The sequence below is a fragment of the Hibiscus syriacus genome, unplaced genomic scaffold, assembly GCF_006381635.1.
Source record: "Hibiscus syriacus cultivar Baekdansim isolate YM2019G1 unplaced genomic scaffold, ASM638163v2 tig00111582_pilon, whole genome shotgun sequence".
NCBI classification, from domain to species: Eukaryota; Viridiplantae; Streptophyta; class Magnoliopsida; order Malvales; family Malvaceae; genus Hibiscus; species Hibiscus syriacus.
Genome location: NW_024063126.1, coordinates 57,494 through 82,547, shown reverse-complemented (window position 1 = coordinate 82,547; position 25,054 = coordinate 57,494). Strand labels below are relative to the sequence as shown.

General features: G+C 33.1%; 1 protein-coding gene, 1 long non-coding RNA gene and 1 pseudogene across 2 annotated transcripts; 2 read left to right on the top strand and 1 right to left on the bottom strand.

The window, feature by feature from the left end:
• The first annotated feature begins 12,286 nt into the window (after positions 1-12,286).
• On the top strand, positions 12,287-13,340 carry LOC120165374 (annotated as a pseudogene).
• A 611-nt stretch (positions 13,341-13,951) lies between these two features.
• On the top strand, positions 13,952-15,388 carry LOC120165522. The gene is made up of 2 exons (XR_005519820.1): positions 13,952-14,051; positions 15,011-15,388. It is a non-coding gene; the product is annotated as an uncharacterized LOC120165522 (long non-coding RNA).
• A 110-nt stretch (positions 15,389-15,498) lies between these two features.
• On the bottom strand, positions 15,499-20,350 carry LOC120165521 (protein EMSY-LIKE 3-like). Its single transcript, XM_039175026.1, has 12 exons — positions 19,928-20,350; positions 19,321-19,382; positions 18,918-19,007; positions 18,706-18,851; positions 18,498-18,607; positions 18,152-18,389; positions 17,856-18,050; positions 17,712-17,780; positions 16,709-16,954; positions 16,547-16,615; positions 16,404-16,467; positions 15,499-15,833 (listed from the first exon to the last, which is right to left on the bottom strand). The coding sequence occupies exons 2-12, from the start codon at positions 19,346-19,348 to the stop codon at positions 15,766-15,768; spliced, it is 1,323 nt and encodes a 440-aa protein (XP_039030957.1). The 5' UTR covers positions 19,349-19,382; positions 19,928-20,350; the 3' UTR covers positions 15,499-15,765.
• Positions 20,351-25,054: the final 4,704 nt, after the last annotated feature.

Sequence of the window (25,054 nt, the reverse complement as noted above, 5' to 3'; positions counted from 1 at the left end):
AGAAAATTAAAATTCTATCAAATTAAATAAATAAATGAATAAATCATTTAAGATCCACAATTGATTTTCATCGAAAAACCTCAAGGAAGGTTAAATCTATAAAGATTATTTAATAGTCTTTTTTCTTTGTTCCTCGATTTTCTCTAGTCCTACAAAGTTTTTAAGTAAAATCAAAGATGTGATCGATTTAAAATAATAATAATAATAATAAAATGAAGATAAAAAATAGAAAGATTATTAATTTTCACTAAGAAACCTCAAGGAATGCTAAATCCATGAAGGTTAGTTTAAAAGTCATCTTTCCTTATTCCTTGGTTTCTTCTCCTAAAAAAATAAAAAGAAAAAAAAGATCATAAAAAAAAGATCGAAATTAAACAAAATGACAAAAATAAAAATAAAGCAAACGAAGTACCTTTAGTCAAAGGTTTTCTTTTATTGCTCGTATTATTCTTGTTACAATCCTCTCTCCATTACAAAATAAGAGTGTCTATTTATAGGCTCTCAAAAACTCTAAAAAGAGAAAACCCTAACATCTTTTCATTAATGTTAGATATATTAAAAACTTCAAAAATAATAAAAATATCCTAAATTACCCTAAATAAATAATGAAAAGTTTAAGGCTGAATATATTCACAAATAATAAATAAAATAATTGAAAATTCAGAATAAATTAAAATTCTGGTATTAGGCCTGAATCAAATTTTCTGCACGCTCTGTCTTCGTTAAAATAAACATATCTTGAGTTTTCGATATCCGATTGAGACGTTTCAAGATGCATTGGAAAGACAACTGAAAGCTGATTCAATTAAAGAAGACATAATATCTTGAAAACATTTGGATATTTCTTGAAAATTTGTTATAAGTCGACTGATGTATTGGGCTTCAAAAACAGCTTTAATAAAATGATTGGGCTTTGGAAAAAAAACTAGGCTAGATAAAAATCAGGTATTACATGAGTCATCCGAGTCTTATTAAGTTTACTGACATTTTATCCATTCAATTCGAATTTATAAATAATTAACTATATGCATATGACCAACCATAATCATCCATGCATTAACCAATACCAGTTTGTTCCGTAAAGCTTTTAAAATATAGTAATGTATTACCTTGATTTTTGAGCCATATCAATCGGCCAAATAAATTCCATTCGATCTCCTTGAACTTAATTTCAACGTCCCATAATATCTCAGATACATAAAAATAGAATTTACGTCAGAAAATAAACTTAATCAAAAAAAATGGATCAGATCGAAAGTTAAAACGCTAAAAATAACTTACCATGTTCGAATTTGATGAAACAGACTCCAAAAATAGACTCAAGACATCGAAAAAAAAGTCAAAATATGTGATCCCTATTAAAGTCAACATGAGGTCAACGGTCGGTAAATACCGGTTAACGACTCACCCAGTTGCAGCTCAGCTCTGCTCCAGACGGTTTGGTTCGATTCGTGGCTCAACTTGAGCATCGACTCGGCTCAAGTGACGGTTGGACTCAACGGCTCGGTTCTAGCCATTCTAGAAACTCCTTTAGTTGGAAACAACCTCACGTGCAGGAAGTAGTACGTGGATCGTGTACGGTGGCTCTGGTCTTCAGACGGTGACGTAAATTTCCAAATTGGTAGATCCTTGGCTCGGGAGTTTCGTGCACATGTCATTTCATGATGAAGAGCGAAAGATATAGAAGTTTAAACGTCACTCCCCACAATAGATGCGACGGCGACGACACCACCAGTACTAGCAGAAGCTGAATCGCGAGAGAAATTTAATGGTGTGGGTGGTGAGACTCGTCAGTGCTTCGATGACGATGAATCGATGAATAACCGAGATGAAACCTTGATTTTTTATAAGGATTCTGGTGATATCCACGTCGTTCGATGACAATTGACGGTGTATAGTCGACTGGGTTTTTATCGAGATGAGGTGACAAACCCTATGGTAACGGTGGTGTAGTTCACGAAGAATGGGTTTGATGATTGATCGGAAAAGAAAAAGACGAGCAACTAAACTAATTGGGGATTTTGGTTCTGCTCGTTCTGATGGGAAAATGGATTCAAGGATCTAGCCCATAAAGATTAAAAACCAAAATTTATTATTTATTTTTCCAAATAGAAGCCTAGCCTAGTTAGTAGAGGCATAGGCTCCTATGATGCATAAGTCACAAGTTTAATCTTACTAAACCCTCATTATTTCTATTTTTTTTCTTTGGACGAGGGTGATGGGAAAAATTTAGGGTTGGATCCCTAAATTTCAAGGACTTTAAAAAATTTCATAAAATCCTCTAAATCATACAATGGGTCCTTCAAATTGATTAAATAAATTTAAATAAAAAACGAAAGAAATTTAGGGTATTACAACTCTCCTCTCCCTAAAACAAATTTCAGCCTCGAAATTTACCCGAATTGAAGAAATACAGAAGCTGAGCTTTTATCCATTTTTCAATTTCTCATGTAGCTTTTGCAGGATTACGATTCCTCTGCTATACCTTAACCAACTGATTATGCGTTCTCATTGGAACTCCTTCTTATCAAAATTCTAGAATCTAAACATAATTTTTCTTGTAGAACCAATCAGACCTTAATTTCAAATCCTTAATCAGAATAACACTTATTACATTTATGCAACATTAGACATAGCTGCTTTCTTTCAGACGTAATAAAATCACCTCGAGTTTTATACTTTTTCCATGTACACGAACACTTTTCTTTTATCGCATATTGATCAAACCACTGGGGTTTGAGGCTTAACACTTATCAAGTTTAAATCTCATAGAATTGGAACAAGAAAAATCCATAAATTCTTCAATTTGGTTCATCAATGCAGAACTTTAAGGGGAAACACCTTGTCAAAGCTTGGACCAAATATCTTACTCTTCAATCTGCTTGGGTAACATTGCTTAATCTAGAAACATCACTTAGAAGGTTTGGTTACGAGCTTATCATCATAAAATGTTTGGGGTAACAATTCCCAAATTCGGGTCAAAGTCGGGTCAGAATTTTCAAACAAGCAGCCCATACGTTACTCGCGAGGCACTTTACAGAATATGGACAAATGTTAATGATATTCCTATTATTCATAGGTCAAGCCCTGACGGACAGAATACATATTTATGCTTATTACAGAAGAAAGACTTGACATCAGAGTTTTCACTCAGAGGAGTACGATTATAATCGAGGGGCATGTACTGAACATACACTCTATGACATTTGATTGCTCGATCTACCCAGAAGACTTAACTCAACCTAAGTTCTGATACCACTAAAGTAACACCCCTAAACTGATACGAGCAGCTCGATCCGATCTGAAGTGACACATTAGGGCCACTGAAATGACCCACATTACAAATTCAAGAAAAATTAAAATTTTATTAATCACAATTTAAATTCATATAATAAAATATAAGTGCAAAACTCGTACTAATCTTAAAACATAATTCAATCATATACAATATCAAAATATGTGTCAGATACTGATTAAAAAACAAAATATGACCGACATGCCCTCGAATTTCATGATGATCGAATTTCTTTTAAAACATTTTGTGTCGGACAAAAGGTTTTGTTATTTAACTCTAAATTTGAACTTTTTATAGGAAAACTTATATCAAAATGACTTGGACCATTTACAGTGACTCAAGTATTTCCTCATGGTGTTGTTGAAGTTGAAAAGAACTCAAGAGTTCGGTTTAAAGTTAACGATCAAAGGTTGAAACCGTATTATGAAAATGCTTTGGTTGGTCTAATCGAAGAAATCAATTTAAAGGAACCCACAGTCTAAAAAAAATCAGGTTGTCGAGTTAACGGCATTAAATAAAACACTTGATAGGAGGCAACCCATTTCGTTTTATTCTCATTTTATTTTCCCTTTTTTTGCATATTTATTTCATTTTAATTTATTTCATCCCATTTATTTTATTTTATTTTATCAGATGCTTAATTTTATTTTATTTTTCACTGAACATATTGAATTTCAATCGAATATATAATCAAGGAGCAATGTTTCAAATATGGAAACAGGAGATGGTGAAGTTAGCATAACCCACCCCCCCCCCACATGGCGCACCATAGCATTCCACAAGTTAAATTTTTTCCTCTTCTGCTAAAACTTCTAGCTTGGGGGGTTTGAAATTCTTTTTCAATTTTCAGCAAGGCCCACATTATCATCTTTATACTACCTTTTTAAACCAAATCCAATCACTTTCCTTCTAAAACTTCTCACGGGTCTCACCTCAACCTTTTACCAATCTTTATCAATACTTTTCAATTATTTCAAAACCTCAATTATTCCACACTTTGACCGGCCAAACTTCTTCATCCACCCAACTTCTTTTTATTTTCTTTTATTATATTTTAACCTTCCATGTACCCCACCAAATAAAACCTTTGCATCTTAAAGTAATCTTTATTCTTCTTTATTTCTTTTTCTTTATCCTTGCTTTTAGTCTTGCGCCACCTTCACCACTTTCGCAAGACTAAACAAGCCTTCACTGTCGCACCTCCTCTGTCGCTCATTCACCATCGCCATTTACGGTCATGGCCACATTAAATCAGGGGAGTAATTATGTTCCCTCTCTTCTGTTTTTATATTCATATTGGGACAATATGGTCTAAGTGAGGGGTAGAACTTGCTATCAAATTTTTTTGCTTGCTTATTTGATTGTTTGGAATTAAGCTGTTCTGATATTGATGCTTTGAAATTTTTAGTTGCTTATCTTGAAATTTACTTTATACTCTTGCTTCCTGTTGGGATTTATGGAAGCTCGATTCGACAACCGAAAGGGTTCACCAAGAGGGGTTAAGTCAGTTCTTGTGTTTAGAGAGTAAGGAGATTGAAAGATAGAAAAATTTGCACAGCGATTTATAGTGATTCGACTTCTCAACCAAGTCTACCTCCACTACCTTAGATCCTCACCAAGGATTTTCTAACAAATTCACTAATTTGTTCTTTCTTTTTACAGGATAAAGAGATAACATTTATAAACTCCCTAGTTTTTCACGGGCTAAACTAAAATCTTTCCCTAGCTTTTAGCAGGTTTAGCTAGAACCAAAAACCCTTTACAATGAAAGGAAATATAAACAAGGAAATCTCTCTAATATAGGTGTTTACAAGAATTAAGCTCACAAGAACAAAAATATTTACAAGAGAAAGGAAAATAAGATTGAAAAACTCTTCTATTGTGTTTGATTGCTTGGATAGGTGGTCTCTTTCTTCTTTAAGTGCCATCTGCTTGTTTTTATAGCTTGAAATGAATTTGAAGTCGTATCAAGCCGTTGGGGATATTTTGGAGCCGTTGGGGATTCATTTTCTGCAAAATAAAACTGCCCATAACAAGTAGTATCGATACTCCTTCAATGAGTATCGGTACTACCTTTGTAATATTTGAATTTTTGACTGTTGGGCTTGATATTACTGTAGCAGTATCGATACTACTGTAGTCGGTACCCATTTTGCATTCGATGTTTTTGAGCATCGGTACCGTTCATTACTGTTCACACATTATCGGTACTATTCATACAATACAGTACTATTCATAAAAAAATTGTGCTCAGTTCCAAATTAAATGGACTTTGAATTATTTTTGAAATCTTTGAAAAACTTTGAATAAATTCAATTCAAGTCCAAAAACATTTTGCCTTAATTGTTATATCAAAATTTAGTTATACACTTCCTTTTAGATTGTGACATGTTTTGATCGAATTTAATTTGCATGATGGAGATTATTATAGCTAGTGATTTTCTGTTTAGTATTGATATTTCCTAACGAGCGTACATTTTCTTTATTGCTCATTGTTCAACTTGTGTGTACCAGACTAATTATGATATTCTAGAACTTATAATCACAATGCATATCGAGACTACATGTTGGGCATAATGTTTTAATATAATAGGGGAACCTAGGATAAATCCACTTTTCCCAAAAAGCCTACCTATTTATATATCCTCCGTGAACCACACTTGAGTCTATTTCCCTTTGTTTGATTTTCAACTCACCAAATTAAACCCGAAGCCTTTCTTTTCATTTTCCTCTCTTTTTTCACACCCTCCCAAAAAGCCTACCCATTTATATATCCACTAGTGAACTATATTTGAGCCTATTTCCCTTTGTTTGATTTTCAACTCACCAAATTAAACCCGAAACCTTTCTTTTTACTTTTCCCTCTCTTTTCACACCCTTGTCGAGACTTGAGATCTTGTATCATTCTTGTTCCACAAAAAAAAGGGGAAAATTTTCGTAAAAAAACTAAACTATTCATTGTTTTGAACAACAAAAAGAAAAAGAAAAAAAAATAGACACTTTGTTCGAATGAAAAGAAAAAGAAGAAGAAAAATTATTGTTTCAATTGCCTTTCATCTATTCTTTTTCCTTGTTTTATTTTTTATTGTGCTTCATGTTAATTCGTGGATTGTTCCTAGTTATTTTGATCTCTTGTTTTGACATTTTTAAAACTTTCTTTTCGGCCTTTTTCCTATCCTAACCTAAGCCCCATTACACCTGATTTAAAGACCCCTCGATTATTGCATTATGTTCACTTTTAGTAGTGGAGACTTGATTTGATTCCAAACCTATGGTAATATTTTGATTAGTTTCGGTTTGAGTGATTTCATTTACTCAAACACTTTGAGTGGATATGTGTGAATCTTTGTGAGGTATTGAGTTATGTTTTATTGATGTCGGCAAATAATTGGGATATCTTGCTTGTTTAAAAATCTCCTTAGTTGTGTTTTTGCTTTATTGTATCTTGAATTCGGCAATTGTCATGGACTTGGTTCGATTGGAAGCTTGAGAAATAAATTGATATTGAAGATGACAACTTGTGATTTTGATATGTTAATTGAGGAATGCTTGAGGACAAGCATTGAATAAGTAAAGGGGAATTTGATCGGTGCCTAATTTAGTTATTATTTTTCTTTTAAATTGCTCCTTAATCGTTGGTTTTTGTGGCTTATTTGTTCGTTTTGATTCATTTTCTGTGCAGGACACTAGATTCTAGAGAATGCACTTAAAAGGCAGAATTCTACAGTTTTTATATTTTTTGGAATCAAAGTTGGATTAGTGGGCATGACTTTGGGCATGACGCATCTGACGAGGCGATGAGTCAACACCTTCTAGAAGGTCCAATCAGCTCTTCTAGAAGAACGAATGGATCAGTCACACGTTTCTGCAATTCGAATTTGAGTTAAACTCATGTTTTAAGATATTATTTTAAATATTATATTATATTTTATCTTATCTTTGTTTTTAGTATTTTTGTTTAAATAGTTTTAAGTATTTTCATTAGGATTTATCTCTTTATTTTATGAATTATCTTTACATTATTTTCAGGATTTTGAAGGCTATAAATATCATCTCAGGGTAAGCCTAAACACACATCTCTTCATTCAGCATTCACTATTCCTTTTTCTCTAGTTTTTAATAAAAGTTTTTCTTTTCTTTTTTAAATTTCTTCTTTGTTTTATTTTTATTTTCAAAGATGCTAAGTATGACTTTGGTCATACTTAGCTAATTTTCTTTTAAACCGAAGGCTATAGCGATGGCTTAATTCCAAACTTGATAATTGTAAGGCGCTTAAATTGCTTCAGATATCTCTCTCTGTTTTCTGGGTTATTTTCAAATCAAAACAATTTTCAAAACCAAAAAGTCGGCATTGGTCTGGATGTTGTTATGGTTAACGTGGGAGGAAGGATCAACTTATTGAAGCACATTCGACTTCCTGAGAACACACTTAGCAAAATTGTTTACTAAGAGGAAACTGAGATCGAAACCATTTATTGTTGAAACAACATAATCCGAGTCGACAGCTTTTCGAGCCTCAACTTTTTTAGATCTACAACATTGTTGTTGCTTAGATCAATTCACAAACTGATATTAAAGATTGCACTTGGGTATTCGGTATACAAAGCATAGTCACAAGGATTTATCCTTGTAGACAAGTGACTGACGTGAATCCTGAAGTAAAGATATATTTTAATGATCGAGGAAATTGAGTCAGAGCTGAAAGTCTGAGGCTATTTTTACAATAAGTCTTCTTTTCAAACTCCAATTATTATTTTATTCTATTTTTTATTTGTCTTTATCTTATCTTCAAACAGTTTTTTTTTCAAAACCCCTATTTATCTTATTCTTATCTCACCTTTTATTTTTATATTTTTAATTTCTTTATCTTAAATTTCATCCCTATCCAAACTCTACCGTTCATAAACAAAAAGATAACTAAATCAGAAACTGCAGAGTCTCTATGGGATCGACATTTACTTTCCACTTGTTATATTTTATTTATATTTCTTTTGGGATTAAGGAATTATTTTGACGCGAAAACGATGCGTGTCAACCATGTAAAGTAAGAGAAACTTGTAGATTTGAATTCAATCGTAAAACTTACATACATACGAAGGAAGCAAAGCTCCTTTAAATACTGATAAAAGAAGAAAAGCAGAAAACTTAACTAACTAACTTAGTTAACATTTTATTGACTATATCTAACAGTACTCAAATGACACCTAACTATAGAGTATTGTTTTATAGAGTATTGTTTTGTTGAGTCTCTAACTGTTAAAAGTTATAAAATGATCCTTTGACGACATGATATTATTTTGTTGAGTCTCGACTATTAAAGGTTACAAAATTTTCATTAGACTATTTATATAGGTTTAAATGCATCATTATTCCCTAAACTATACCGTTTGTATCGAGTTATCCCTCAAAGTATTTTTTCAAAATATTTTGCTTTATAAAGTTTAAATTATTACCCCCATTTGCTTAAAATCGCTAATTCTATTTAAAAAAGGATAAATTACCTATTTAATCACTTAATTATTTATGCAGCTTCTTCATATATATATATATATATATTTGGAGGATTGTAACCACTGTCCTCGTATTGAACACGAAAAGTACTTCAGGTAAAATAAAGAATCACAACAACTATAGTACTCTAGATGTTTTATGTTTTAAATAAGCTTAGGATGTGTTGTTTATTACTCGACATCGAAGCTGCAATCATGAGACATTTAGGTAACAAAAACACAATTTTTAAAGAAATATTCATACAATATCTTATGGTAACAATAAACTTCATATGCGTCATTTAAAATAAAATACTTTTGTAGGAACAGTTCTTAACTGGTAAAATACAATAATCAAGCCAAAGTGTGTTAAACGCCACTAGTTGGCTTTTCATTTACATTGATATTCAAAATAAAATCATTTCCTTTGTTATACTTACACTGTGCCTCCACTTGTTGTATTTTTTTTTTCTCAGGGGAACCTCATTCATCATGAAAATGTGCAACTCTTTAAGAAGGTAAATCTTATTTGCAAAGAAAACACGAAACAATATATGAAGGTACATCCATTATATGTATGGATTCAATTTTCTTAATTAACAAACTGCAGTGCCTTTTTTAACGAAATTAATGGTTTGAAACATATGAAGTAACGATTTAAATTTCGAAAGTAAAGCGTCATGAAAAATACTTTAAGATATAACTAAGTACAAATGATACAATTTATAGGAATAATGGTGCATTTAAGCTATTTATATATTCTAAACTAGTCATTTTCTATTAAAAAAATGACGGTCATCTCAGCTAGACGTTAACATGCTAACTGAGATATGATAAAATTCTATTTTAATATATTTATTGGCACCGTCGTTTTTTCAAACACTAGCTTGACGGCATCATATTTCAAGCACTAACTCGTCAACATAGTGTGAACAGAGAATCTATACACAAAATAGATCCACATAATAGAAGAATGTATGCCACTTATTAAATCATTTGGTACATGAAATTTTAGTGGAATTTTATTCTTCATTTGAAAGTGATATTCCATCCTATTATCATATTTTTAATACAAATTTGATAATCACTCTTAAATTTCACCCTTGGTGTTGTGATATACAAGTATATTTCACTCTTGAATTTTATTTATTCTTTGCATATAATTGGTTGAATCGCTAATTTTCATGTTAATAGTTTAACAATGAAGTTTAATCGTATTGTTTACTTGATTTTAAAATTATTTTAAAATATAGAAATCTAATTTTAAGAGAGAATATAGTTACGTAATTATATATAAAATATAGGAAAAATTCTACAACATTGGACGAGCATCTTTGAGCACCGCTCAGCATAATTAATTTAATTTAAAAAAAATAAAATTCTAAAAGACTCAACCTATAATTATAAATAGTTAAAAATTTTAAAGGTAAATTATTTAAAATAATTATATTATTTTCCATAATTTTTTGGATAAACTATATTATTGATCACCTAACTATTTAGTCATTTTACTTTTACCTACCGATCTTTCAATTTTGTCAATCAGACCACCTAACTATTTAAAGTGTTGCCATGGCAGCTGTAAAATTGGTATAATTATATATTTAATCCTTAATATTTAATATTTTATCAATTTAATCCTAATTTTAAATTAATTCAATAAATTTAATCTCCTAATCAGATGGTGACACTTGTCACCACTTAATTAGATTATATTTTAAATTTAATTCAATATATTTTAACTCCAATCATAAGGTGACATGTGCCTTTTTATTGGTGTTAAAATGATTCGAAATACTATAGATATGTAACCAGCTAGGAACGAACTCACAATTGGAAAACTTTTTAAAATAGTTTATATATTCTGGTAATATATATATATATATATTATAACATTTAATATATATTATAACATTTAATATATATTATAATTAATGATAGAAAATATAAATGAGTTTAAGATTTTTATATTTTTAAATTTATTTAATTTAATATATATTTTAAATCTTATAGTATTTTGAATCATTTTAAAACCAAAGGGAACACATGTCACCTATGATAGGAGTTAAAATATATTAAATTAAATTTAAAATATAACCTAATTAAGTGATGACAACTATCACCATCTGATTGAGAGATTAAATTTATTGAATTAATTTAAAGTTAGAACTAAATTATTATTTTGTATAAATATTTTGATTACTAAATGCATAATTATAAAAGATTTCATTAACTGTCACATCAGCACTTCCGTTAAATATTAATGATAAGTGGTTTGATTGAATATAATTAAATAGATAGGTGGTCTGATTGACAAATTGAAAGATCGGTGGTAAAAGTAAAATGACTAAATAGTTAGGTGGTTAATGATATAATTTACCCAAAAAATATGGAAAAATAATATAATTATATTTTATTTTCAATAACTCGCCATTATCTTTTTTAACTAATTTATAATTATACATTAAGTGTTTTAGAATTTTAAATTTTTATAAGGGTAAACTACATGGGTGACCACTAAACTATGACCCATTTGCATTTTGACCACTGATGTTTTGATTTGATCAATCAGACCACCCAACTATTTAAATGCTTCAATCAAGTCACTGGCCTTTAGTTTTTACACATTCTATTAATTTAGTTCAATGGTCAAAAATGAAAATGGCAATAGTTTAGTAGCCACCCATTTAATTTACACTTTTTTATAAATTAAATTAATGGTGTTTAGCAGTACTCATTGTTAATGGTGCTTAATAATGATCGTCGAACTTGACAGATTCGTCCTAAAATATAACCATAGTGGGTTGTTTCGGTTATATATGAATTGACACCACCAACCGTTTGGATCAATTGGTATGAATCTTTCTATCTCAACCAAAGTTTTGAGTTGTTCAAATATTTTATTTTAATCAAATCAATTTTATATTTATTTTCATATCGGTTCGTGTGGTTAGTTGTCTATATTATTTAAATTTAAATATTACAAACATTGTAAATTTAGGATTAATATATTGAATTTTTTATATGGTTAAAAAAAGGCATATATAGTGTCTGCATTGGGGCAAAAACATCACACACTGAACTAAAACAAACGGCAGTTTATAGTTAAAAGGATGCAACAGAGAGAGGCCAAGTAAATAATTTAAGTTGAACAACATCTTAATGCCTAAATTAAGATCAAAACTCATACGTTCACAGATTTTGTTTCAACTTAAATTATATATCTTGTGTTAATCAAACAATATTCAGTAAGTTGATCAAATTTGGTTTCTAACCTACAATTTTCACTGGAAAAAAGTTACTCCCTGGGATTTTAAGTTAAATATATGGTTTAAAATTAATCACCTACTTGTATTATAATTGTTGGTAAACCCAATTCATCTTCAAATTCAAAACCTGCCATTTTCATTATCATTTTCTTCCTCAAATCTATCCTCCTGGATTTTTTGAATCTATAATTTCCCTAACCTGCATATATATTTTCTTTTAAGACCAATCTCTAATGGTGGAAGATGATTCAACCATCGTTTTGAACACTAAATTAGCTGTTCTGGCGGCCGAAACTCGGATTCTGGCGACAGCAACTACAAGCATCGCCCCAGCAAGCGTGCCAGGAATGATCACGGTGCGTCGTTAGCAAGGTTCAAAGGTGTCGTGCCGCATCAAAATGGGCATTGGGGTGCGCAGATATACGCCAACCATCAGCGGATATGGCTCGGCACGTTCAAGTCCGAGAGAGAAGCAGCCATGGCTTACGACAGCGCGGCCATAAAGATTCGAAGCGGCGACACGCATAGGAACCTCCCATGGACCGATCTCAACGTCAAAGAACCGGACTTTCAGAGCCTTTATTCGACCGAAGAAGTGTTGAACATGATCAGGGACGGTTCGTATCAAGCCAAGCTGGAAGATTTCGTCAAGATCTTGTCTAAAAAAGATGGGAAATCGACCACTAATCTTAACAAAAAGCTTGTGCATGGCGATACACACTTCTCATGCATGCAACTTTTTCAGAAGGAATTAACACAAGCGATGTCGGCAAGCTTAACAGGCTCGTGATTCCCAAGAAATACGCCGTCAAACACTTCCCTCGCATTTGCGAGACCGATCAACAAAGTCCGGTGGGTGGGGTCGAAGACATCGAACTTGTCTTCTACGACAATCTAATGATGACGTGGAAATTCCGATACTGCTATTGGAGGAGTAGCCAAAGCTTTGTTTTCACTAGGGGCTGGAGCCGATTCGTGAAGGAGAAGAAACTCGGCGAGAAAGACACCGTGACATTCTACGCATGTGAGTGCCCTGGTGGGAGTCAAAATGGCAGAAGCTTCTTCCTCATCGATGTGGATTACAATGGCGAAAGCGGTTGCATCGATGAAGGCGATAAGAAAAGGACGGAAGCATCGGCGGTGGAGTTGGAGCTGAACTTGGGGAAGAAGAATTACACTAAAACTAGTAGCACTGAGTTGAATGAAGATAGAGCTGTAGATGGATTGGAATCGGGTCGTAATGTAAAGGAGAAAAGTATTACACTTTTCGGAGTACAGATCAACTGATGAACATGTAGGTCTAACAAGTGAGTTTCAGGCTGCTTTGTTAAATTTAGTTGCTTTTTGGTGTATTGAGACTATTATAATGTATATTAATATAATCCCAGGAATTATAACAACTAATTCCTGGGTTAGGAACTTACAGTACTATGGTAGAAGAATAAGAACTAACCAATGAAGAATACAATAAAGTCTCCTCATTTTAGTATTAATGTACTTGATGAGAATAATATTAGTATTTGGGGTTTTAGAACTGCTTCTCTTCTTCCTTTGATAATAAATTATCCGGTCAAACGGCAGGCAATAGTGCTTATTAGATAAAGTCTTGGTAAATCCAAAGGTTATAACTTGATCTGTTAATCAAAAACCAAAACTTTTAATTCAATAATGTAACATTACAAAAGTAAATGAACACTGTTGTTGGTTGAACTTAACTTTCAAATCAAACAGATAAGAGATTATACTCTTGGGAACTTGTTATAGCAAAGCAAAAGGATTAAATTTCTAAGTCCAAAGAGTATAGGGACTGGAGATGAAATAGACCTTTTTAGTTTGAAAAGCTACCGAACAAGTAAAACCTTCGTGGCCCTCTGATTGTATGGAGTTGTCCAACTAAACAACACTCAAACTCCCAACTGCTTTGATCAATTCTTTTGTTCTTTTGTTCTTTCTTCATTCTTTCTTTTACTGAGATCTTGTTGCTGGGTTCTTCTGCAGGTATAATATAATCAATGGTTTTTTTTAATAATATTGATTTTTTATGTGAATAATTGTTCTTTGGTTTTGGGTAGGGATTAGGTATCTGTTTAGATTTAGATCCCATTAGAGAGGTACTGAATTCTTCATGATAACTTCATCGTAACATTGAATGGAAGTTAACTGGGCAAGTTTTGTTTCATGAATTGTTGGCAGATTTAACTCTAGCCTGTTAATCAAGTGCTAATATGCAATTTGATAGGGCAAGTTTTAAGCTTATCAATTATTTCAGGTTGCTTGTTGATAATTCTAGTGATGAATTCATAGTTACTTGTGATTTCTTGTTGTGCTTAGTGGTGTTGTTCTAGATTAATGATCAATACTTTATTAAATGGGATAAATACTAGTCTACTCTATCTATAGATGATTATGGTAGATGTTAGAGGTGGGGTTACAGTTGTTTTAGGAAATGATCTGTTGAAAATCTTCATCTTCTGCTCAAATCTTTCAAAAAACATACCTTTCTGAAGTTGTTGCATCATCTAGAAAAATGGAGGTTTTAAATTTATCTGTCGTCCTTGGATTCAAAAACAACCAGAAATTATCCTAGACTTTGTCCATGAGATACATTGAACTGTAGAGAGTATTAGCAACAGTAGCTCTATAAGGTAAAAGCTTTTTTTCCCCACTTTTGGCTAGTTCTAGAACAAATTATTTAGTTAATGTTTGTCCTTTTCAGTGGAAGTTATTGATGTGAGCGGATTTGCGGATTTGTTATAGAATATGTCTGATAAGTTTTGATATTTTCCTAAAGTCTTTTATATATACATTAATTCTTTATTAAGTTATGAATGCATTGTTCGGTTTCTATCCACTTAAATGACCCTTAGAACTGGTGCTGAAAATATATAGATTTTGTTTTCATTTGCATTGAATTGTGTTAATGGTCAGGGGTAAATGGGTGCATCCTCTTTTGACAGGGACACTATTGCAGGTTCTGCAGTAGATCAACTCGAGCAAGTTGTGGGATACGTAAGTCTGGGGTAGCTTTCGGCATGATGACCTAGATCCTTTTTCGACAAGTCCACAATGTCATCCTGCAATCCCTAAAACCGGAGCTCTTTGTCATGGTAACAAGCTGAAATCTGTTGCACCAAAAGGCGTTTGATCGAAGGAGATAGCCACTTTGAAATGGAAGGCCTTGATTATGATGCTGATGTTGAAATGAATCCTTGAATGTATTGCCTCATTGAAGGTCAAGCAACCTGTACTTAGACTGGTTGGTTGAATTGCTGTGAAATTTGTCTTCCATTGGATTTGTTGGTTTATATATATATATATATATTGCAACTTGCAGGAAATTAAACCTTTCGGTTCCAAAAAATCGAAACATGGGTCCCCACTGGACATGACTGCAGCCAAATGAACAAGACAGGGACAAAGATGATAATGCAATCACAAAATTAATAATATTTTTTTACTAGGTCAGGGATATCATTCACTAGCATTTTGAAAATTTATACAAAGCATTTTCCTAGCTGACTGTAAAGCTGAAGTTACAAGAAGACCAAGTCCAACGAACCTTCTAACCAAAAAGATTTATGTACACCATGAAAAGGGCATTAGCCTAGCTGATAGAAAAGAAATAAATCAAGGTACAAAAGCTTCCGCAACTGGATATATAAAGCTGGCTAAAATCCCAAGTTTATGCCATTAGACCCTTCAATCATTCTCATCAAACTGTGGTTTTCTCCATGCCCTTAGTTGATCCATTGGTTGTCCTTGTGAGCAACAGATGTTCATCTGCTTTTAAGCCAAAGACATTAATAAAAACGATAAACCATGCCCAAACTGTGTTTTGGACATCTATTGCAGAAAAATAGGTAAATAAATGACAAGTTTCATTTGTATCAAATGTGTTTAAGATGGCAATATGCATTCTTACTTCATGAATTAAGGTATAAAACCTTTGCTTTGAGCCATATACCCCAAGAAAATGGGTTTAAAGACAACATAAGAGGTCACACAAGCTTAGACATGTCACAAGCTCATCCCCCCCCCCCAAAGTAGGTGTTCATCTTGCAGTTGCTGATGTTGTAGGCACAGCAGCTAATTAACAAGTTAAATTATGAAGCAGGCTGAAGATAGAAGCTACGGCATACATGTGGTGTTCATGTCAGTTTGAAATTTGTAGCATTGCATTCATTCTTACGAGAGTCGTAACGAGGAAGTAAAACAATAATTAATTGGAACTTTTTACACCTTTGCCACAGGTAAACTGAATATCCAAAAGCTACAATTAAATTGTACAATAGAAGATTGCTGCATCCTTATTTTAACTGAAATTATATAATTTATGCAGTTAGTTATTACCACTTTCACCATCAGATGCATCTTCAAGTCTTGCAATTGCATCAATTAGGGTTTGTTCATGCTCCTGCAATAATGACTACCTATCATGATTGCTGCAATAGCTGATATAGAACACAAGAATATCATTAGAGGAAAATACATACGTTCAGCACTTTCTTTGCTTTCTCAATCTCTATAGGATCGGGATGGCTTACACCAAAGACTTTTTCCACCTAATCAAAATTTCCAAAATTAGAAAACAATTACACAACATATTTTGACAAACTCAGAATATTATTTAGGTTATCTTTGAGCAGCAATTGTACCTCCTTAATTAGAGTATCTGTACGTAGTATCTTTATATCACCCAAAACCTTTTTCCCAACACCATTTTGCGCCAAAGGGAAATCCTTCCTACCCTGACCCTTTATACTCCCCCTACCTCTTCCTGCTCCAACCACCCCACCACCATGACCCATGGACTTCTTAATCCCAAGGCCTGGTCCAGGGCGACTACCTCTATGAGATATTCCAGGATCATCACCTTCCCATCTAATATCTTCAGGAGATATCTACCATCATATATATAACAAAAAGTTGAGTGGCAAGAAAGCATAATACAAAGGACTTACTCTGATTGTATTTGAGTGACCAAAAAGTGGATACATAAAACACCATTCTATGTTTCTTACAGCTCGTTATGAGCCTGAAGTAGTGAAAGGCACAAGCAAGAAGATAGTAAAAGACATTCTTGGAAGTAATGAAAAAAGATAAATGTTGTTATTGAAAATGTTACCACTTCAGCTTGCAATATTCCAAACTTAGAACAAAGTTATGCATGATAAAAGGGGATCATTGGTACAATAGCTCCAAAACATGAACACGATCCTCTGAATATAATGCAAAACCAATACATTTGACGAGAATGATAATAACAAAGCAAATGGCCAAGACGTGCACAGACAGTTGTTGACATTGGTCATTACTTGGTAACACAACTTGAATCAAGTAATAGGTATATCAACAACAAGGAAATAAAACTGTATCACAGGACCCTTGCTTGTATAAGTATTAATAGATATATCCTAACATATATAAGGTATATTGCCACCTCCATAATTTCATTATTTCCAAACCAAACTGCACCAAAATTCAAGAAAAACATATTGATCATTGACTAACTGATAAGCTAGACAATGCAGTATAAGTCCATAATTTATGCTATTTAAACCATATATCTGGAAACATATGGTTCAAGGAACAAGGTATATGAGGTGATACAAAACAATAATACTTTGCATAGATAGCATGAAAATGAAGTAATCATACCTCTTTGAGATTGACCCATTCCCAAGTTTCATCTGCTGTATTAATGTCATAAACCAAAGCATGCCGCCCCTATCAACATGGAAACATAGGATTATAAAGGTCCATTTATTAACATTGTACTATATATACAACTACAAAATATACCTCAACTCGATTATAGTCTGTTATAACAGCCTCATAAAAATGATTGTCTTCAGGCCACCTTGTCCAAACTTTCCTTCCAATTAATGGATCGTATGGTGCTCCTTCAGTAGGTTCATTCATTGCAAAGGCCCCTGAAGACCTACGGTTAGAAGCCTGCGGTCTGCCAGGAGGCCCTGCGGAAGGGTACTGTGTCGACTTCATTGAGGATACAGAAAAATAACATACATCATCAGCAAATTGAGAAAGTAGGATATGCATATTCCATTCATTAACTTCCTTGGAACAAAGTGACTCACAGATTTTGATTTCTTGCCCTTTCCAGCTGGTGGAGGACCTTGTCTCAAGGCCGATGAAGATGGTTGCATAGATGGATGCAGTGCAGGAGATGGTGCAATCATCGATAACGAAGCTACAGATTGTGACATTTTCTGTTTCTTGCGTGATCCTGATACTGTAGGACTAGGCACAGGGTCACGAATAGGCTGACTTGTACTGAGCATTCCAGGCTGGATCCCACCCGACGTTCTCCATTCCCTGACAGCAATGATTGAGCATAGCTCCCATTTAAATGCAGATACGACAAGAAGTCATTAGATATTTAATAAAAGCTGCTCAGTAGAGCAAGGCAGAGTGTAGTCAGACCGTATTCTCCTGATCATGTCATCAGCATTAACCCTTGATAGAAGCTCTCTATGTTCCTCATCTGACACTCTCAACTCTTTTCTGAGTTCAGTTATTAAACTTTCCTTCTCCTGAGAGGGAAAACATATTTGGTTTAAAATTAAATAGCTTTAAAACTACTTGACACAATCTTTATGGGATAAATTATTGAATAAAAATTGACAAATACCCAAGTTAAAGAATCTGATTGAGCTTTGAAGGCACGCAGGACCGAACTGTATGCTTCCTGTTCAATGAGATGGAGTTGTGTTTCCATGTCATCACCATGAATCCTAGGCAAAGGAGCAACTGCTGATCTTCCATTGCCCACAGAACCTACAAAAGCTGATCTGCCATTGTCCGCAGAACCTACAACAGCTGATCTTCCATTTCCCGCAGAACCTACAACTGCTGGTCTTCCATTGCCAGCAGCAGTGCGACCCCCTCTCTGAAACCTATTCTGATGTGAAGAAGGGATATCATCATCTGTTCCTGCAAATTCAGATCAGAAAAAAACTCATTCGCTGAATAAAGCTTCTATGATATTGAAAAATCTATCCCAAGGTTTGCAGAACACTTCGAGACAATGTAGAAATCACAACATTGAGAAAGAGAGAATTGGGTGTGAGATAAAGCAGGATGGAACCTTTTGTGAGTACAAGCTATTTTTATAGCAATGGCTTACAAACCCTAAATATTACATCAATAAACCAAGCCTGAAGAAACCAAGTTCTTTGAACCTCAAAATCATCAAATGCATGGGGGAAAGAAAACAAACTAAAACAAAACTTTCATCTCAACTCACCACTGCTATCAGAAAGCCCATGGTCCATGATAGCTCCTTCAAAATTCAATCTTCACTAAAATCTAAGAAAAAAGTACGAACAAGGAAGCTGCTAAGTTCTCGAGAAAGACAAGGTACAAATACATGGAAACATAAAAAATGGCGTAAACCTTGATTTAGCTAAATTAGCTATAAACTCACGATTCTAGTATTTGGTGCTACAAGAATATCAAAACAAACTCTAGCTTAACCCATGAACTTCAAAAAATACTTTTAAAATATCAAGCATGGAAATTATACTTGCAACTTATTGCTTCAAACTAGAAAAATAAGATCAAAAGAATATGATAGTTTTTGTGGTGTTCTACAAATGTGACTTAGACTTGTACTTAATGAATTCACCTTAGTTAAACGCCATTTTGCTACTTGCATTTTGCTTTTACAAGCACATTTGAATACAGAAACAGTAACTCATTGAAAATTAAAAGGGTAGCTCTTCTTGAATAAGAAAACACAACATTCCTCTTCTACATAAAATAATGAATTCAAGAAAATTCGTTGAAACAAAACCCTAATTTCCAAAAGTTAGATATTAACTAAACGATATAATGCAAAGCTTCAAGCTCACCCTGCTCGTCCAAAGAACTCCAATTCGGAGAATCGAAACCGAAAACCCTTCAAATTTCAACCGGAATTCACTTCCAATCAGCTTCGAATGACGCTTTCTAAAAAAACTCTCCGAATCCCGATAAAAAAATCGGTCAAAGAAACTAGGAATAAGTTAAATCTCGAGAAACGAATTCGTCCAATAAGAGGATAAAATCATATTTCAGAATTCCGAATTCTGCTTGAAACTTGGGCAGATGGGAATCTGAGGAAATACGGGGAGGCTTCCATATGAAAATTGGGGATAAATTTAGGGCTTAGAGAGTGGATTTTGGTGTGAAGGAAGCTATCATGTAATGGAATTGCGAGAGGGAGTGTGTTTGAGAGAGAGAAGGCGGACTTGAAATGTGTTATTATGGCGCAAGTTGTTGTCAAGTTTGAGTTCCGCTCATAATTCCATATCGTTTGTTTAATTACATGAGTTTGATATTCTCATTGCCGTCTTTGCCATGCTTAGCTATTATGGACTTGGGTAAATTAAGAGGTCTTCGTGGGTTGACCCGTGGTTAAGTGTCTATGAGTTGTAAGGATGTCTTTTGTTACACAGATGCAAGTGGTTTTGGCCTCATGTGATCGGTTACATGAGACATGTTGTCTAATATTTGAGGATTGCAGAAAAGACAAGAGAAGAATACTATTGAAACCCACAGTGTCACGTGATCGATCAGCAGCTGCTTCCAAGTTCCCCATCTCATTTGAAATAAGAATAAATCTGATCAAGAAGATATTCTAATCTGCATTAATAGACTGGAAATCCCAACATGCACTTCATGATTATTGGGACAAAAATGTTATTTCTAAGAGACCAAAAACAATTCAAAGGTACATTCTAGCTAGATCTTCTAGACCCCAAACGACTTCTAATAAGTTGACAAGTTTTTTGCTTCTTCTGTCACTGGTTGGATACCTTGTCGAACTACCATGGCTTCTCTTGCCAAACCATGCAAGTGGCGTGCCACTGCTCTAGGAAGTCCTGAATGACTGCATCTCTAGCTTTTATCCTTTGCTGAGCATGTTTCCAACGGAAATAACATTGGTGCCCACAAAGGGAACTATTTGGAGTTCATTTGCTTGCTTCTTGAATTTGTCCACAATGACCTCCAGTTCAACTATAGTTTTTCCATCCTATTCTCGTTGCCTTTGAAGGGACTTTTCGAGATCAATTACCTTCTTTTCATCAACCCTTACAACCTTTGCCAACCTATTTTGAAAGGATGACTCTTGATATATTTGATGAAAACCCGGTCCATTATGAATCATTCGCAATGTAACAGGGTAGTGTACTCTTCAATTGTGAACACCATATCTTCTTGATTTAATGTGAAGCATCTATACCCCGTATTCCAAAATTACACCAGAGCCCGAATTAAAGGTTCATCTATCTTGACATAGAGCAGGTGTGATATCACCATATTATTGGCAAAACTTCTGTTTTCTGTCAGTTTTCCAACTGTCTCAAATATTTCGCAATTCCTGATTATCATTTTGTTTGAGGCTGATGGAAGCGTAGCCAGCCAGATTTGACACATAGTTATCTTGCAGACAATCCCCTTTTTCCTTCTGAGTCCTTTCTGACCATATATGTACTTCTGCATTCTTGGCCTCTTGCATTATAACCCCTTTGTCCATTAATGCCCACTATTCGAGTTTTAACGAACACTTTTGTAGATCAACACTTCTTTAAATGATGCAAGCGATAAAGATGGAAATAAAAAAATAAAAGGAAATAAGTTAGTAAAATAGAAATAAAAATAATAATAAAATAAAAATTCCTACCCTACATGATATTTATCCCACATACTTTTATTCTTACCCGGACATGATTTCTATCTCGCATGTTATTTTCTTGAATAAATCCTAACCACACATATTTTTAATTTGCATGCTTTGAACAAAAATAAAGCAGGAAATAAATAAAATATTCTAGGGTTTGAAATGGAGTTTTGGGTGGGCTCTAATTCCTTGCAGCATCACATTTTGGTTCTAAAAAAGGTACCTGAGTTCTCCTTGCTAGTGTCCCTTGGACGTGCCAAACCCTCAGTCCTAAGCCCGTTATAAGTTAATGTGGACCAAGTTAATATTGAGAGGATACATTCCTTTTTGTCTGTACGGAGAATAAATTCACACAAAGATTAGTATATGAATCTTGAAAGTTACTTGCTAAGCCTATACGAAGAATAAATTCTCACGAAGGCGTCGCTTTCACCCCACTTAAAAAAGGTTTGGTCAAAAGCTGAAATAATTAAAAAATATTAGTACAACTATTTATTCGATAAATAATTATCAAAGGTAAATAAAAATGGTCAAAAGGATAAATTGTAATTCAAACTTATAATTTTTGCTTAGGAAGACATTTGGAAATCAATTTTGGCCTGGCTCGCTTACCTGTCCCCAACGGAGTCGCCAAGCTATCGTGACTGTCCTTCTGGTGGGCCCAGAATCGTGTTTCGACTTGAATTAATGTGTTGGAGCCATCACCGATAATTTAGAATTAGGTTGACCGGACACCTTAATATACCATTTGTCAGATATTTGTTTTACCAGAAATTAATCGAGTTCGGGAGTCGATACAGTAAAGGAAGGATTAGCACCCTTGTACTGTCCTTTCGTTACCAATTTGATTTCTCAGTTGTCTTAATTGCGAAAAATTAAAAATTAAAATTAAAATTTTGATCCGAATTACTTACCTTTGACGAATTTAAAACTGATCTAGAAATAAATTAAATTAATGTTAAACTGTAAAATAAAAAAAATGAATAAATAAATATTAAATAAATAAAAGAATAAAAAAGGAAAATTCAAATAAAAAAAGGACTAAATTGAAAAGAATTTAGAATCAAAGATCAATTTGATGTTAATTAAAAGCTGCAAGGAATAAACCAAAAAGTTAGGGGTTAAATTATAAGAATATAAAAAATATAGCAGGGATTAAATTGAATTAATTTAAAATTCCAGTGTAAAATTACAACAGGAAACCAAAATGAATTACACATCAAAATATCAGGGACTATGAAAATAATTTAAAAAAATAGTATTTACACCGAATCCCCTCCTATATAAAACCCTTTAAACAAAAAAAAAAACTCATTCTCCTTTATTTCTCAAAACACCCTCCCCCTAAACTCTCTCAACTTTCTCCTTTATCTTCTCCATCGGCCTAGGACCGGATACCCCTCTGGCGACCAACTGTCACTGCTTCGTCGTTCCGGCCACCGAAAATCTACCCCATTCGAAAGAGCTCTACACGCTGAGGTCGAAACCAACCCCCAAACATCAAGAAAACGCCTTTATTGGCGTAAATCTATAAAAAAAACTTTTTGGGTTTTACCTTTTCTCAGCGAAATCTCTCGTTTCCCTATGACCATTCTCCTCCCAACGTTAAAAGTCGAAAGCTATTTTGGGTTTTTGTGATTTTTGTGGCTTATTGGTTGCTTCATTCTTGTTGTTATGTTGTTTTTTATGCTTTTTTGTTTCTTTTTCGGTATATGATGTTTCGCTTCTCTGATGGTTTACCCTTTTGTTTTGCTCTTATGGTATTTGGGGTTTATATAACTCATCCGATAATGGTGGTTTTCGAGCATCTTGGGATTTTTTTAGCATTTCAGGGTTGTTCCCCGGTTATTTGATTCGGGTTGTTTCCCGATTATCTTATTTACTCGGGTTGTTAGTTGTGTGTTTGACTAGAGATCTCGGGATGGTTTAGTCTCGAGTTGCTCTGATTTTTACGTTTTAAGCACCAAAAATCTCGGCCGACTAGTAATCTCGCCAGCGCGTGATTCCTACGTGCTGTTATCGGTGGCTCTTGAGCTGGAATTTGATCTTGGCCGTTGGATTAGTTGCAGATCCAACGGCCCATGATCAACTGTGGTGTGATGATATTTTAGGGTTTTAAAAACCCTAGCTCTCTTATGATTCTAGCCGTTGATCTATATCTTGATCTAACGATCTTCATTTGTGCGGCGCCCCTTAGCTTGATACGAAACCCTAGCGTATTTGGGTTGGGGCCTTCTCTGCTGGGTCAGACAAATTACCCTTGTTGGACCAGGTCTGGTGGCTTACTTCATTAGGTCAGGTGGGCTTTGCTTGATGGGTTTCCCGGTTTTGGACTAGATTTGGACCTGAATCGAATCAAACTAATTAAATAAATAAATATAAAATAATAATAATAATAATAATAATAATAATAATAATAATAATAATATATAATACTATATAATACACATACCAATATATAAAATATAAATATGATATATACATACAATACATATAAATATACTATAATATAATAATAATAATAATATATAGTATATATATACTATAATATATAAGTTATAATATATATATATATATATACACTATAATATACTATATAATAATATATTAAATGTGTCCGAACGAAAATAGGTGTCTACAATATCATTAAATTTACTTTTGTAACTTAAATAACAATTTTAATTTTCTTACTAATAATTTCATATATATATATATATATATTAATTTTTTATTAAAATATTTATGAAATTATTTAAAAAATTTATTTAATAGAGTTAACAATAATTTATATATATCATCATCAAACTAATTTTTTAAACTTAAGTAACAATTTAAAAATTTTTATTAATAATTTCATATATATTTTTTAACTAAAAATTATTTGAAAGCATAAATTATTTGGTAAATTTAACAAGAAATTATATATATATAATCATTAAATATTTTTTAACTTAAGTAACAATTCTTTTTTAACTTTTTTAAAATCCAATTATCTAAAGAAATAATAGTCAAATTAAGAATGATCAGCAAATAATGATGATTTATTTTATCTAAAGATCGATACATGTGTTTAACGTATTATCTTATGTTTTAAATGTATAATATTTATTTTATAATGATATATATTTGTTAACTTTATATCTTATATGTTGCACTTTAATACCAAGTAGTGTGCCTAGCTTTGGTGGTTTGGGCGTTGGTTTAAGAACCAACATTGCATAGGTTTAAATTCGAGTGCTCCCTTTTTTTGTGATTTCTTTTCTACCATCTATTTTCCATCAAATCTCACCATATGATTGGGTGAGAAATAAAATAA

What these genes read in the sequence shown, in the direction of transcription:
- LOC120165521 (XM_039175026.1), bottom strand. Translation starts at nt 19,348, where the DNA reads ATGGACCATGGGCTTTCTGATAGCAGTG. An exon ending in TGGGCTTTCTGATAGCAGTG is followed by an intron (nt 19,008 to 19,320) that starts GTGAGTTGAGAT and finishes CTGAATTTGCAG; the next exon opens with GAACAGATGATGATATCCCT. An exon ending in AATCAGATTCTTTAACTTGG is followed by an intron (nt 18,608 to 18,705) that starts GTATTTGTCAAT and finishes TTTCCCTCTCAG; the next exon opens with GAGAAGGAAAGTTTAATAAC.